The 13,604-nt window shown below is 52.3% G+C and overlaps 2 protein-coding genes across 8 annotated transcripts in view; both read left to right on the forward strand.

Annotated features, from left to right (window-relative positions):
- Positions 1-2,826, forward strand: part of PTPRF (protein tyrosine phosphatase receptor type F) — a 394,663-nt gene extending 391,837 nt beyond the window's left edge. For all 5 annotated transcript variants that reach the window (XM_064516086.1, XM_064516084.1, XM_064516088.1 and 2 more), the window contains 2 exons: positions 415-550; positions 1,161-2,826. In XM_064516086.1, the coding sequence (XP_064372156.1) occupies positions 415-550; positions 1,161-1,229 (205 nt within the window). In that variant the 3' untranslated portion in view covers positions 1,230-2,826. The remainder of the gene's footprint in view (positions 1-414; positions 551-1,160) is intronic.
- A 6,277-nt stretch (positions 2,827-9,103) lies between these two features.
- The window catches only part of KDM4A (lysine demethylase 4A), a 28,108-nt gene continuing 23,607 nt past the window's right edge, over positions 9,104-13,604 (forward strand). Inside the window, exons 1-5 of one of the 3 annotated variants that reach the window (XM_064516089.1) lie at positions 9,104-9,282; positions 9,642-9,794; positions 10,197-10,372; positions 11,485-11,599; positions 12,507-12,700. In XM_064516089.1, coding sequence (XP_064372159.1) covers positions 9,657-9,794; positions 10,197-10,372; positions 11,485-11,599; positions 12,507-12,700 — 623 coding nt within the window. In that variant the 5' untranslated portion in view covers positions 9,104-9,282; positions 9,642-9,656. Of the gene's footprint in view, positions 9,283-9,424; positions 9,448-9,641; positions 9,795-10,196; positions 10,373-11,484; positions 11,600-12,506; positions 12,701-13,604 lie in introns of those variants that run through there. The other 2 variants (XM_064516090.1, XM_064516091.1) reach the window with 2 other exon arrangements.

Here is a 13,604-nt window from a genome sequence, read left to right on the forward strand (position 1 = left end):
CCAGCTCCCTTGCACTTTGTGTTCCCCTCGTGCACTGCTGGCAAGAGGCCAGTGGGATGACGAGGCGGCAGTATCCATGGAGCCCCTTGACAGCCTTTCTGCGGGTGGTTAGATTAACCCAGTGTCCCAGTGGCACTGGTGCATAGCTCCTGGGAAGAGTCCTTGCACAGGGCAGGGTACAGTGATGGCTAGATCCAGAGGCAAGGTAGAATTGATGGTTTCCATGGGGCTGGGAAGGCATTTCTGGCTGGTGATGTCCCTGTGGTCTCTCCTGGCCCCACTGAGCAGGTCCCCTGTGCTCCACAAGCTGGGGACACCTGTGCTGCTCCTACTAGCAATGCAGGGAATGGACTTCTGCAAAGCCTTGCTGGAGCTGGTGGGTCTCTAAGGGCACCTCTTGCTCCTTCCATGCAGCGCTGGGGTCGGGCGCACAGGTGTGTTCATCACGCTGAGCATTGTGCTGGAACGGATGCGCTATGAGGGGGTAGTTGACATGTTCCAGACAGTGAAGACCTTGCGGACGCAGCGGCCAGCTATGGTGCAGACAGAGGTGAGTACCCCTGCCTCCCCATGGGCACTGGGAGCGGGTCTTGCCCAGGGGGTCAGACTAGCAGCCTGGAGCTCCCTGGCCAGCTAGGTTGCTAGATACATGTCCCAAAGGCCCCTTCCCATGAGCAGTCCAGGGCCAATAGAGCTGGACTTGGGGCAAATCCTGCTTCCTCACCTCCCAGGATCACTGGTGCTTGCAGCTCTCCACCCAGGGCCCCGTGAGACCCAGAACTCCCCATTCCCTGTGACCACACGGCTTTTGGCCAGATACCTTCAGGTGACAGGAGGACTAAAGGTCCTCAAGGGATCATGTGTAAAGGGCCAGTGCTGAAGACCAGCCTGAGCCCAGAACTGTGTGAAACCTGAAGCTGAGCAGAGCTGGTTTCCACCGTAAGTTGAGCCATGCCCTACCTGCAGCCTCTGCCCTGTTTAATTCAGTCCAGTGTGCCTGGCCCCATTGCTGCTGGGTGCAGACTGTGGGTACGTGGGTCTCCCTGGGGTGATCCATGGGAGGAGTGAGGGGAGCCGGGCGGTCTCTGCATGTGAAAACCCCGCTGCCTGGTGTCCTTGTGTCCCTGCTTCTCATGTGTCCCCTGCTTGCTGCCTTGCAGGACCAGTACCAGCTGTGCTACAGAGCGGCGCTGGAGTATCTCGGCAGCTTTGACCACTATGCAACGTAACTAGTGCTTTCCTCCAGTCGCGGTGGGGATGTCTAGGAGTGGAGACGGGTCTCTCTGAGCCAGAGCCGCCCATTCCTCAGTCTTTCTGTACAGATCGAGGTGCTGCCGAGGCAGCAGACCTCCACGCCAACCTGTTCTGACCACGGCATTTAGGAACTTCGCCCCAGCGCCAAACGATGGGGATCCAACTCCAAAAGCATTTCCAGTCTCTGGCTGAATTTCTGCTCATGTGCATCTCTCGCCCTCTCTCTCACGCGACTGCATTTCACAGCGAGGCTTTAGGTGGGTGGAATGGGATCTTTTTTTTAAACATGTAAAATAGTTACTAGTGGTTTTTATAATCTCCTCTCTTTATTTTTTATTTTTTTGCAAGTCTTAATGTTTTGCCCAGGCAGAACTGGACCCGCCAAACCTTTGGGAGTTGGTTTTTTTTTTTTTTATTTCCTTTTGCTTTAACATTTTTTACTGCCCTGTGTTTATTTCAGCCCAGTCACTGCTGGTTCTGCCCATTTTAGTGCAGCTTCCTTGGTAATTTGCAGCAGCTGGCTTGTGGTTCCTGCCCGGCTCCATTCCCTGTAGGCTGCTTTTTAATCCTCTGTAGAATATGAAATTTCTTGGAACTGGAGCTAAGCTACCAATTATTTTTTTAGCCTTTCCCTCCCCCCATTATTTCCTGAGTAGGTTTGGGAGGGCATGTGGGGTCGCTGGAGAAGCGGTCCCGTTTGTCAGCTGGAAACTGTTCAGTCCTACTACAATGCGTGTTAAACCAATCCAGTGACCGTGTGTATTGGCAGATCCCGATATGACGTGAGTTGTCGTCGCCTTGTGTGTGAGAGACCCGAAATCCCGGGCTCCTGGTTCTGGAGCCTCTTTTTGTGTGTCTCGCTGGGGAGGGGGCAGGAGAAGCGAGCGGGTCCCACACTTCCCCGGGGATGGGGTGGAAACAGCGAAACACGGCCCTTTTTGTTAATCCTGCAGTTCTGTGCGTGCAAGCGCCGTTCCATCACCTGAATTGGAGCATTTTCCAAAGGCAAGGAGCACAATCCCAGTGGACGCCAGAGCAGAGCCGTCAGGCTCTCTTTGGGAAGCAGGGTACTGCAGGGAAGGGGAGGGGGAGTACACATGTTTTCAGAGGTTGGGTGTATCTATAATTTCTGCTATCCTGCAAATGTTAAAAGTCATTAGAATATTGTACTTTCCGCTACTTCAGGACGTTCTAATGAACCAATGTGGCAAGACTACTGGACTTAATTTAATGGTACTATATATTAATACTCCTTATTATATCACGCTTGCACTAAAGACAGGGAGTGAGCAGCCCTCTTTTGAGTGCATTGAGTTATGAATAAAGGTGGTGGAAGGGTATCTAATTGTATTATCACATGTATTCCGAATGTTAAGAATCCAAGCTACGTTGAAATCAGCAATCCAGGGTTGGTAATGTTGGAGGACACATTCATTTTTACCTTGTGGATGCATAGTGCTGTAGGGGTCACTGTTGTATACAGTCTGTTTTCTATTTGTTAATAAAAAAAATCTACAGCATCATTGCATAATTCTTGATGTTAATAAATTTGAATAATCGGGTTTCATACAAGCTGGTTTTGCTGTCTGTTTCTTCAGCAAAAGGAGTCAGCTCTGCACCTCTGGCAGAAACCCCATACTCCCCAGTTTGGGGTCCAGCCCATCCTCAAGCCAGTGGGGCTTTCTGACCAGCTGTGGCTGGTGTCAAGGCAGTTGGCCTTCTAGGACAAAAGCAGGAGGAAACTCAGGGAGCTGCTGCAGCTCTGCCGAAACCGGGCAAACTCCCTTCCCGGGTCTCCTGATTTCTTCCCATCCCTCCTCCCTGTGGATGAAAGGCAGAAGGATGCAAGTACTTAGCAGCAGGCATGGAAGAAGGATTTAAGAAGGTGGCTGGAGGAGATGACGGAGATTTCCCTCCATGGGCTCCGTCTTGCAGAAGGCAGGGTCCCTGTGCCACCAGGGAGCTTGGAGGCCCCCTGTAGCAAGCTCCCTCATGCATGCATCTGTTCACCTCCTGCCCACCTTCTGGCGTACACTTGGCCACAGCAGAGAGCTGCCCTCAGCCCCGGGCACCTCCTCGCAGCCGCCTTACTCACATCAGTGTCTTGCCCAGGATGCACCCTGCTTCCCTGGCGCAGCCTTGCTATCCACACCTCGGGCTCTGTGGTTGTCCAGGTCATCCTGGCCTTACTCAGACATCGTGGTCCTGACCCAGCAGACATACACAGGCCTACCTCTGCCTGTACCTCGCCAGCTGGACTTGTCCTGCAGTCCTCTCCTCCCCATCCTGTTTCCGAAACAGGACAGCTGCTCCTGTGCCTGCACTCTTGCAGCTGGGAGCAATGTGTGCACTCCCAAGCCTCAGGTGTGCACTCCCTGGCCCCAGATGGCCTGGAGCCTGGCTGCCACCAGAGTACTGCATACAGCCAGCCTGGCACTGCTTGCAAATATGCCCACGTGTGTGTGCGCACACGTGTCTGCACACTCTCCTCTAGCAGCAGTGTGTGCTCTCAGCTCCTCCACCCTCATTCGAAAGATGGGAGCAGCCTGAATTGCTGCTCCCATAACGCAGCCTCAGCCAGGGCTGCATCCAGCTGCGAGGCAAAGCCGGATGGGGGAATGCTGGTGTCTCTATTGCCTAACCTTGGCCAAGCAGTGTGGGTTCTCACAGGAGCAGGCGGTCTGCCCCGGTCCCACGGCTGATGCAAGAAGCTATGCCCCTGGGGCAGAGGGAAGCTGTTCTTCAGCTAACGCAGCACTGGCAGGTTGGGGCTGGAGGATGGATCTGTCCTGGCTGGATCCCATATGCAGACAGCAGCGTGCTGCTCGCACCAGTGCAAGAGCCCATCCTGGCTCTGGAAAGAGGCAGTGAGTCCCCAGCTCCAGCTGCTGCTGGCAGCACAAGCCCAGAGGTGAGGAGCTGATGCGAGGCTGACCCCATCCCTAAGGACCAGGGCAGGCTGAGAGCCTGCAGCCTCACCCAAACAGGACACCCTGGGAGGGCATGGGCACCTCAGAGCACAACTGTAGTAAATCACATTTTCCCTTGGGATTCAGGGTGGGGTGAACATATGTTATCAGAGGCCACCCAGTGACTGCATGGGGCTGCCCCGGAGCCTCACGCTGCAGGAGGGGCCTGGGTTTCTTTGCAAGCAGGGAAGCATCTCTTCTCCCCAGCAGCAGGCTCCGGCCTGCCCAGTGCTCCAGGCTTGCAGCAGTACTCTCCTGGGGTCCCCAGTGTGCTTGGGCTATGCAGAAGCTCCCCACAGCTGCGGCAGCCCAGTGCAGCTGGAGCAGGACAGGGCCAGGGGATGGCTCCTGGCTTGCAGCTGTGCCCCTCTCTGGGTGCCTTCTGCTTCCCAAAGGGGTCCATCAACAGCAGGAGGAAGCCAGTAGCCACTTTCTGCCTAGGCCACACTCTGCACAAGCCACCCCAGTGGTGACCAGGGCCTCTGGGACCTGCCCTTCTTGCCTGATCTAGTGAGAACTAGGTATGAACTCCCACAGCCTCACAGGATGCCAGGACGGGGCAGAATGCAGCTCTGCAATCCTCCTGGGGTGATGCTGAGCCCATGGTCACTCTGCTGGAAACACACTTACCTGCCCACTCCCTCCCAGCTGGTGTGCTGGCTGCAGGACCAGGCTGGGCTGGCTGCAGATGTCACTTGGGGGTTTTACAGGAAAAGGAGGGGTTGGTGGTGATCGATTTTGGGGGCAATCTGAGTTCTGGATGAGGCCACCATAATACCAGCCTTCTGGGACACCGCAGTAGTGCTGCTCTGTGACAGGAAGCACAGTCATACACGCAGTTATTTCTCAGCGATAACACCGTTGTGTGGCCCCCAAGCGCAGAGCGGCACCGGCGTACGGTCAGGTGTGAAACCCACACCAAGGTGTGCTTTGTGCGGCTGTTCGAACCGTGTAGGCAGGCCAGCCTGAGCCCTACCTGTGCATGAAATGCAAACCCACAGGTCTGAGGAGCCCCTGGGGAGAGCAGCATTTACCAACAGCACAAGCCTGCAAGGGAAGGGCCAGCACAAAGGGCAGACTTGCACTGAGCCCGGTCCCCAGGGCATATATGTTCCCGGGGAAGAAGCCAAATCTGCCCTGACCAGCATGTGCTTGATGGGCAGGAGAGCTTGAGAGAAAGCCTGATGAGCTTCCCCCTGCACCTGATTACAGCATCTCATTACCGACTCCTTGCTGCCTTTGCTGGAGCTCAGCCACACGTAGCATGTCCTGCCAGGGCAGACAGGCGCCTGAGCAGGTGCCAGATGCGAAGCAGCACTTCTCCCTCACCTGGCCAGCTCATACCCCAACCTGTGCCCCGAGGTGACCTGAGAGTGGTGGAGCCTGTCGCTCTCGCTGCTGTTTGGCAGTGCTGACTGAGGATGCAGCTCCCGGGGCAAAGCACGCTGCCATGCTTACGAGGCAGAGCACATGTGCAAACGCATGCACGCATGCACATGCCAGCACTGCTGGCCTGGCACCACTGCCAGAGCCCACGATGGCAAGGCTGCAGGGGCAAGCACACGCCTGCTTGTATGTGGCTGTGTTTGGGAGGGAAGGCGCTAAACCAACCAGGGCGCTTTAGGAAGCGGGTCAGCCGGGAAGTGGGCAGGGAGCACCTGCCTGCACTGCGACCATAAGCTTGCGACGATGCTTTTGTCAGACAGCTGAGACACTTGCTGAGCACTGACCCAGCAGTGACAGCACGAGCCATTAGTTCTTGGGTAGCTTGGTTTGCACCAGGAATGACCACAGCTGGCCCACAGAAAGGCTATCACTAAGTTGGCACCACATCGGTGCACTCACATTGCGGAGGTGGTGGACAAAGCCTAGTGACAGCCTCACAGCCAGGAAAGGCTCCATGCACAAGGAAGCCCAGGAGGCCCCCAAAGGTGTGAAGAAGTCCCTCAGCTTGCAGGAGGGTCCCCAGGATTACAGCTGGGTTAGAGGGCTGCACTTGTGGCCGCTGGCTCTGTGGGAAGTCCCACTCACACACTTTCCTCCACACCCCCACCCCCAAGGAAACAGAGCTGTATCAGTTTAAAAGTGCTCATTCCCTTAATATTTATTTCCATTTGTCTCTGTATAGCAAAATATGTGGAGAAAAAGAAGTGTGTGTGGGGGGATAAGCTGATCACAGACACTTGACGGCAGTGATGCTAACCCAGACTGTGCTGGCGCCAGCGTGCTGGCTTGGGTTGTGTTCCCAGCAGATGACCCATGCTGACTGTCCCCAGAGCTGTCATGCCTGATCTCCATTTTTCATCTTTCCTTGGCTGGTAATTTTGCTCCATCTTCTCTGGTATTAGCCTGGCTTCACAATGCCACATCATGCTTCAAATCTTAAGTGAATGGTCTCCACAATGAGGCTACAGGGAGGCATTTGGCCTCTTATCCCTGGAATCTCTTTCACACACTAATCATATTCCCATGGAACAATGGAGCTGAGTATTTGTTGCTGTGTTTTGGGTTGCTTTTTTTTTTTTTTTTTTTTTTTTGTGAAAATTTTCCATGCCTTGATTTTACTGAGTAGCCCTAACGCAAACTCAGGTAAGCTGTCTTGTAAGGAGCAAGGCTGGCAGGCACTCAGAAAATGAGTAGTTTGGCAGGTGGGCCAGTAGATAAATGGTGATAGCTGAAGGTGAAGTCATGGGCAGTGAGGTGTTCTTGTGCTTTTTTTTAATTTTTTTTTTTTTCACACTGATAACTGTAGCAAGAGAGTTTGTGTAGCCTCTGTCTTGGCTTCACTTGCCTCCCAGTGATGCTAAATAACAAACTGCTTGAGCATTTGCCCTTTGGGATGCCATTTATTTAAATTTTGTTTTCAAGGGCACATACTTGTTAAATAAGAGAAAGAAATAGCTGCACCACTGAACAAATCTCAGCTTGTTCTGTGCAGTGGCTTGGCAGCTCCTTCCCCCACAATGCTAGGCTCATCTTGAACTCAGCCACATCGTCATTTCCATTTGTAATATTTCCCTATGAGAATGATTTTCTTTTTTTTTTTTTTTTGCCTGTTCTGACGCGGTTCATATCTGAGAGCAGCAAAAATTCTGATCCCTCCAATTAAAGCCGATTGTTGCCCTTTTGTTAGTTTTAATAAGTAATCTCAGTCCACGGTAACAATAAATATGTCATGAAGTTTTCCTGCCTACGCATTTCTGCTCATGACAACACTATGCCATTTACCATCATAAAAGAAAAAAAAAAGTGGCTCATGTCAACCCGATTTTGGAAAGTTGGTCTTTCCTGAGTATAGGAAAGCAAGTGCAGCTGCCAGGCTGACAGAGGCCAGGAACACACACAGTTCTCAAAATGTTATCTTCCAGCTGCCTGTGTTTGCATCTCAGTCTGCAGGAAGCTGAATGTGCCCAATCCAGCTTGGGGTTGTAGGTCCTTACGCCTGGCAATTCAGAGTCTGAGAAAGTCAGAGAAGCAGCAGCTCACAGAAAACATATTTATTGGGAAGGAGTTTTTGTAAGACTTTCAGGGCAGCCTTATGCCTGTAGTGTGAAACTCATGTCAGGAGGCACAAACAGCGCAATTAAGGTTTTATTGAGGCAGGTGTGGACCAAGCATGGTCTCTGAGCATGGTTATGAAGTCTTTTGAGTGGTGTATGCTTACTTTCAAGGTTGCATATTGGCACCTGTGCAAGTGTATTGGTACTCACACATTTGAAAAGCATTTAGCACAGCATAACCTGTGACAGTCACAACTCATTCCAGCCAAGGAGTTGGTGTTCCTAGACAGGCTCTCTCAAGTGTTAGGCCTTGTCCACACTTAAAAGCATTTCCTGCTAAAGCTGTATTGTCAGCTCTCGATCCTCAACACAGCAGCAGTGGATTAGCACTGTATGCTGGCCATGGGTGCACTTTTCCATGTTTCTAACTGACCTATCTGCGCTGGCAAAACTCTCTAGCATGGGCCAGGCTTGGAGTTGATCCAGTGTCAGGTTGCACTGGCTGCCAGAATTTTGCATAGTATCAAATTCTGCTTTGGCTTTGCTTACACACAGAAATTGCAAGGGTATAATTAGCTCGGTTAATATGTTAAATTGGCACAAGCCTACTGTGTGTTCACATTCAGCACCTGACACCTATTAACTCACTAAAGAACTCATTTACACAGAATTAATGTCGAGCATTGCCTAATCTGAACCAGGCACGTCTACACAACAAGGCTGCAGCACGCAGGGAAGCCAAGCTACGGTGCCCGTGGCCGTGCCCGCACGGCGCATCAGCGAGGAGGCCGCAGTGAGAGCCCCTGGTTGCCTTCCCTGTGAGGGAGCAGGGTGGGCCGCGCCGGGGCAACGTGCAGGCCGAGAGGACCCGCAGCTTCGTGGGTCAAGTGCCCCGCGCTCATCTCCGGGCGTGCTGATGGCGCCTCTCCCTCCGTCCCCCACCGGCCGCGTTCGGGCACGTGGCCGAGGCTTTTGTCTCCACGCTGAGGCCGGGCGGGCACGGTGCCCGCGGGCCTGGGCTCGGCCCCCCCACCCCACCCCGACAAGTCTCGGGGCGCAGGCGCCGCTGCAAACTGCGGGCAGGGCAGCGGTGCACCGGCCGGCTGCACCTGCCCGCAGGGCCCGGCGGCCCCCGCAGCCCGGCCCGCCCCAAACGGCCGCCGCCGCGGGGGTGCCTCGACTAGGCCGCGGTCCCCCTGGCAACCGCCCCCTAGCGACAGCCTCCCGCCCCGGCCCTCTGCCCGGCCACCATCCGCCTAGCAACCGCCCCGCTCCAGACCTCCTGATTCGCTGGCCCGCCCCAGCCGGACGTCGAATTCTTATTGGTTGTGACGCGCGTGCGGGCTGCGATTGGCTGAGGCGGCGGGGCGGTCCATGGAGGGGAAGGGGGCGGGCTGGGGCGGTAGGGCGGGGCTTGGACGGTGGGGAACGGCCGCGGTGGCGTCGGCGGCCTGCCGGACTCATTGGGCGCGTGGTGCGGAGGGATACACCGGCCGGGGGGAAGCGAAGCGACCCAAGCGGAGGGCGGAGAAGGCGAAGCGGAGGGACGTCCTGCTGACGTGAGCACGCCGGGCGTGGACTCAAATCCCTCCGCGTCAGAACGGGCTCGCCCCGGCCGAGGAGGAGGGGGGAAGGGCGTGATTCGGTGGCGTTCTCCGCCGTGAGGAGGAAGGAGCCGCGCGCCTGACGGGCAGGCGCCCTCCGCCAATGGGGTGGCAGGGCTGGTGCGGACCCCGCGGCGATTGGCCGGCGGCGGGCCGGGGGGCGGGCCGGAGCGCGCGGCGGGTGGGCAGAGGTGGGCGGGGCGCGCGCGCGCGCGGCGCGGCCTGCCTGAGGCGGCGGCGCGGGGCGGGGCGGGGCGGCGGCGTGGGGGAGGGGTGCCCGGCGCCTGACCCGCCCTCCCCCTCCCTTCGTGCAGGGCCGGCCCGGCAACATGGCCTCGGAGCTGGAGAGCCTCAACCCCAGCGCGCGGATCATGACCTTCCGCCCCACCATGGAGCAGTTCCGCGACTTCAGCCGGTACATCGCCTACGTGGAGTCGCAGGGCGCCCACCGCGCCGGGCTCGCCAAGGTGGGCCCCGCTACCCCTCGCCCCGGCGCCGCCGCCGCCGCGCCCCCTCGGCGCCCGCCGCTCCCGGCCGGCCCGCGGTCCCCCGGCGGCGGCGGCGCTGCCGGTGCGGGCGCCTGGCTGCGCTGGAGGCCGGGCCCGCCGCCGCCGGGAGGGCCGCGCCGCGCCGCTCTGCTCCGCCCTTTGTTTACGCCGGCGCCGCTGGCTGGGAGGGAGCGGTGGCGCCGGCCGGAACTGGGAAGGAGGTGCTCGCAGTTCGAGACTGAACCCGACTCGGTTAAGCGTGATACCTTCCCGGGCAAATTAGGAGCTGTTAGTTACCAGCGACTGCTTCCCGGGGTCACGGCATGCCTGGGTGTGCTCGGCAGTTCACTGATGCTTTCCTGCTTTCTGTGGGTCTTCCAGATAGTTCCTCCGAAGGAATGGAAGCCGCGAAGGTGTTACGATGACATTGATGAGCTGATCATCCCAGCACCCATCCAGCAGGTGGTGACTGGGCAGTCGGGCCTCTTCACACAGTACAACATCCAGAAGAAGGCTATGACAGTCCGAGAGTTTCGAAGAATCGCAAACAGCGACAAGTAAGCTTGCACTTGCGTTTTGTTAGCAAGATGTAGTTAACACGTGATTTGCTCTTGGCTAGCTTCAGTGAGATCAGGCCTATGCTACAGACTTCTTCTGGGCAGAAGTGTGAACATACTGCCCTTGAGAGATGATCTGTACTTGTAGAACTCGCTGTGTGGACATAGGCTTTTAGAGCTTGTTTCATTTGGCAAGATGGTATATATGTCAGCAGAGCTCTCCTTGTTGTATTTCCACTATGGAGTCTTGTCTCCCTTTCCTTAATGGTTAGACCATCAAAACCTTTATAGAATAGATTAGTACAGAAAGGAATGTTTCTGACATGAAAAAGGAAAAAAAAAAAAAAAAGCCTTAAAATGAGCTTAAGCAATACATCCTTTGAAATAACTATTCAGAAATGCCTTAGGAGTTGTCAGCTGTGATCTGCTGCGCCTTATTTTGTCTTGCAAGAGCTGTACACCTCAGATGTTTGGGGATTCTGTTTCTCCAATAGAATAATTTGCTGAAAGTTATTCTTTCATGCTGTATATGTAATAGCCTGGAAGATACGTACTTTAAACAGGTGTCGGAGCATAAGCTTGATCTCGGTCAGTGCTGCACAAGGAGGCCAGTGTGTAGTTAGGAGGAATGGACGTCAAGAGCAGATATTGTGTTGATAAACTGAGCATGCTTGAGCAGTTTACTTGCAGGTGAGTCTGGAAACATGGAGTTTGCTTTCACAGGTGCCTAAAACTGTGTTCTAGTTTTATATGTAATTCTCTGTACCATTTCTGCTTTCCAATGCAGCCTGCTTTGTTAAGTAGCAACAGCTAGAAAGTGGAATTGTTCTGAGCTGAGGGAAGTGCAGGAAGCAAAAATGAAAGTAAACTGAGAAATGGGAAAGTCACTTTTTCTCTGTTCCTTTGTTTCTAAGTCTCACAGGAACAGAGCTCTGGTCCTTTGATTGCTGCTTTGATACGTAGGGGTCTGTCTGGTAACAAATGCATTAGGTATTTTTAATGTAGTTTTCTGTACTTTCAGTGCTCAAGCATATTGTTGTTCTAGCTCCTCAAGTATCAAACCGCAAAGTTTTTTTTTTTATTGTTTGTTTACTTATTGATTTGTTTTTAAGGTACTGCACACCCCGCTACACGGACTTTGAAGACCTTGAACGAAAGTACTGGAAGAACCTAACGTTCAATGCCCCCATCTATGGTGCTGATGTTAACGGCACACTTTATGAGAAGGTAAGAAAAACTTGGTTTTTTAATAACTTTTTTTTTTTTTTTTACTATGTGTTGTATTCCAGCAATGTTCATCTAGCATTTGATCCTAACTTTCAGAAAGAGTTAATGGTAGTCTTAGCAGAGTTGTGGCTTCTGGAGCATGCTACCTAGGAACACAGTAAATGATATACTTATAACACGCTTTCCATTTAACCCAGGTAATTGAAGAAGGCTATTGGAGGTAATGTAGTAAGAGACAACTGTGATTATTCAACTAGTAGTGCTTCGATGCAATACAGTTTACTTCTGGAAAGGAAAAACTACTGCAGCATAAGTCTTGCATTTATGGGGCTTTGTCCTGAAATGTTTATGAGAGCTGGAAAGTTTTGCCCAGTCACTGTGTTGGTATCCACTAGTACCTTTATTTTTGTGGGACAACTCTATAGCCATTGTGTATTAGGATGATAAGCATTAGAAAAGGGTATGTAAGGTAGACTTTAGTCTGCTTGCTAATCTCCTAAATTGTGATAATTCACTCTTTTAAAAGCAGTTTGGGGTGAAAAATGTTTCTGTTCAAGAGGGTTCAGTCTGCCATCACTTAGACAAAACACCAGCTCAAGCCCACACTGTTCTTTCCTGCGTAGTCTGTAGCTTCATGATTATTTTTCCTTCCTAGTTCTTATTGTGTTGGCTTTTTTTTTTCCCTGCTACAGCATAAACTTAGCTTAGTGAACAATCACTGTATATAAGCTAATGCCATGTAAAAATCGTGTTTTAGGTGAACTAACTGATGGTTTGGGCTATGTCAGTAAGTGATTTGTCTCAATCTGCTCTTTGACTACAAGCATCTGATATCTTTTGTAACCGTTTGAGTTGCATGGTTCTGTTCTTCATGACGCCTGTTTAACATGCGGCTTATGGTTTGCAGCATGTAGATGCCTGGAATATCGGCAGACTGAACACAATCCTGGATATCGTGGAGAATGAAAGTGGCATAACCATTGAAGGAGTGAATACTCCTTATCTCTACTTCGGCATGTGGAAAACTTCCTTTGCTTGGCATACTGAGGACATGGATCTCTACAGTATTAATTACTTGCATTTTGGGGAACCCAAGTCATGGTAAGGTTTTCTAGGGAAGCTTCTAGGTGTAGAAAAAGAATGCCATAACATATTGTAGTCTGTGTAGTGGAGTTACAAGATTTGACTAAAGGATTTACCGATCCCTGGAAGGAATTGCAAAACAGTATATTTTTTCAGTAGAATTTGTTTGGTTACCTTCTGGAAAGTCCGTTTGCTGCTCTAATGTAAAGAGAGTTCTTCAGAATCCTAACATAAGGTGGACAGTGCTGCCGCTGTAGGGCCAGAGCTTGGAAAGCTTGCTTATGATTTTCTGGGGGTCTGCAATGACCATACATAGGTAATGTGCCTGTCATCATGCAGTTACTAGGGGAATAGGCAGCTTTTAACAGATTTTGAAATGCAGCTATTTAGTATAGCTCTAAAAGCAAGCTGCTGTAGCTTGCTGAGTGGTTGGTCCAGTGCTTGAGTTTTCATGATGGCTTTTATGGAAGGTTCCCGAATTTTTCTGTACATGGGTTTCATTTTAAGAGTGAATCATTTCATTCTGTTTACAAATACATTTCTGAAGCAAATTCAACAATTGTTTCCATGGCAGTTTTATTGGAAACCAGTATTTTTTGGCTGGTTTTTAATATAATTTTGAAGTAAAAAGTAATAGCTAGCACCATGTGACCAGTGAACAACCCCGTGTAGCAGCAATAGTATGGGGACAAAAAAACAAGACAGTTCAGCTGGATTAACTGTTTGGCCATTGTTTCTTTTACAGTAGTAAGTGGAAAAAGTTAACTTTGCTGACATGTTAGTCTGATTTGTTCAGCAAGCAACTCCATCGAGTTTTATATCACTCAGTCCCAGTTTGAAAGAAAATTCTGCAGGTGGTGTTAGCTACTGTCACCAAAGCAACTGGGAGTTTTGTGGTATCCATCATGTACGTAGAAAGTGA

Source organism: Dromaius novaehollandiae, chromosome 8 (assembly GCF_036370855.1).
Source record: "Dromaius novaehollandiae isolate bDroNov1 chromosome 8, bDroNov1.hap1, whole genome shotgun sequence".
Taxonomy (NCBI): Eukaryota; Metazoa; Chordata; class Aves; order Casuariiformes; family Dromaiidae; genus Dromaius; species Dromaius novaehollandiae.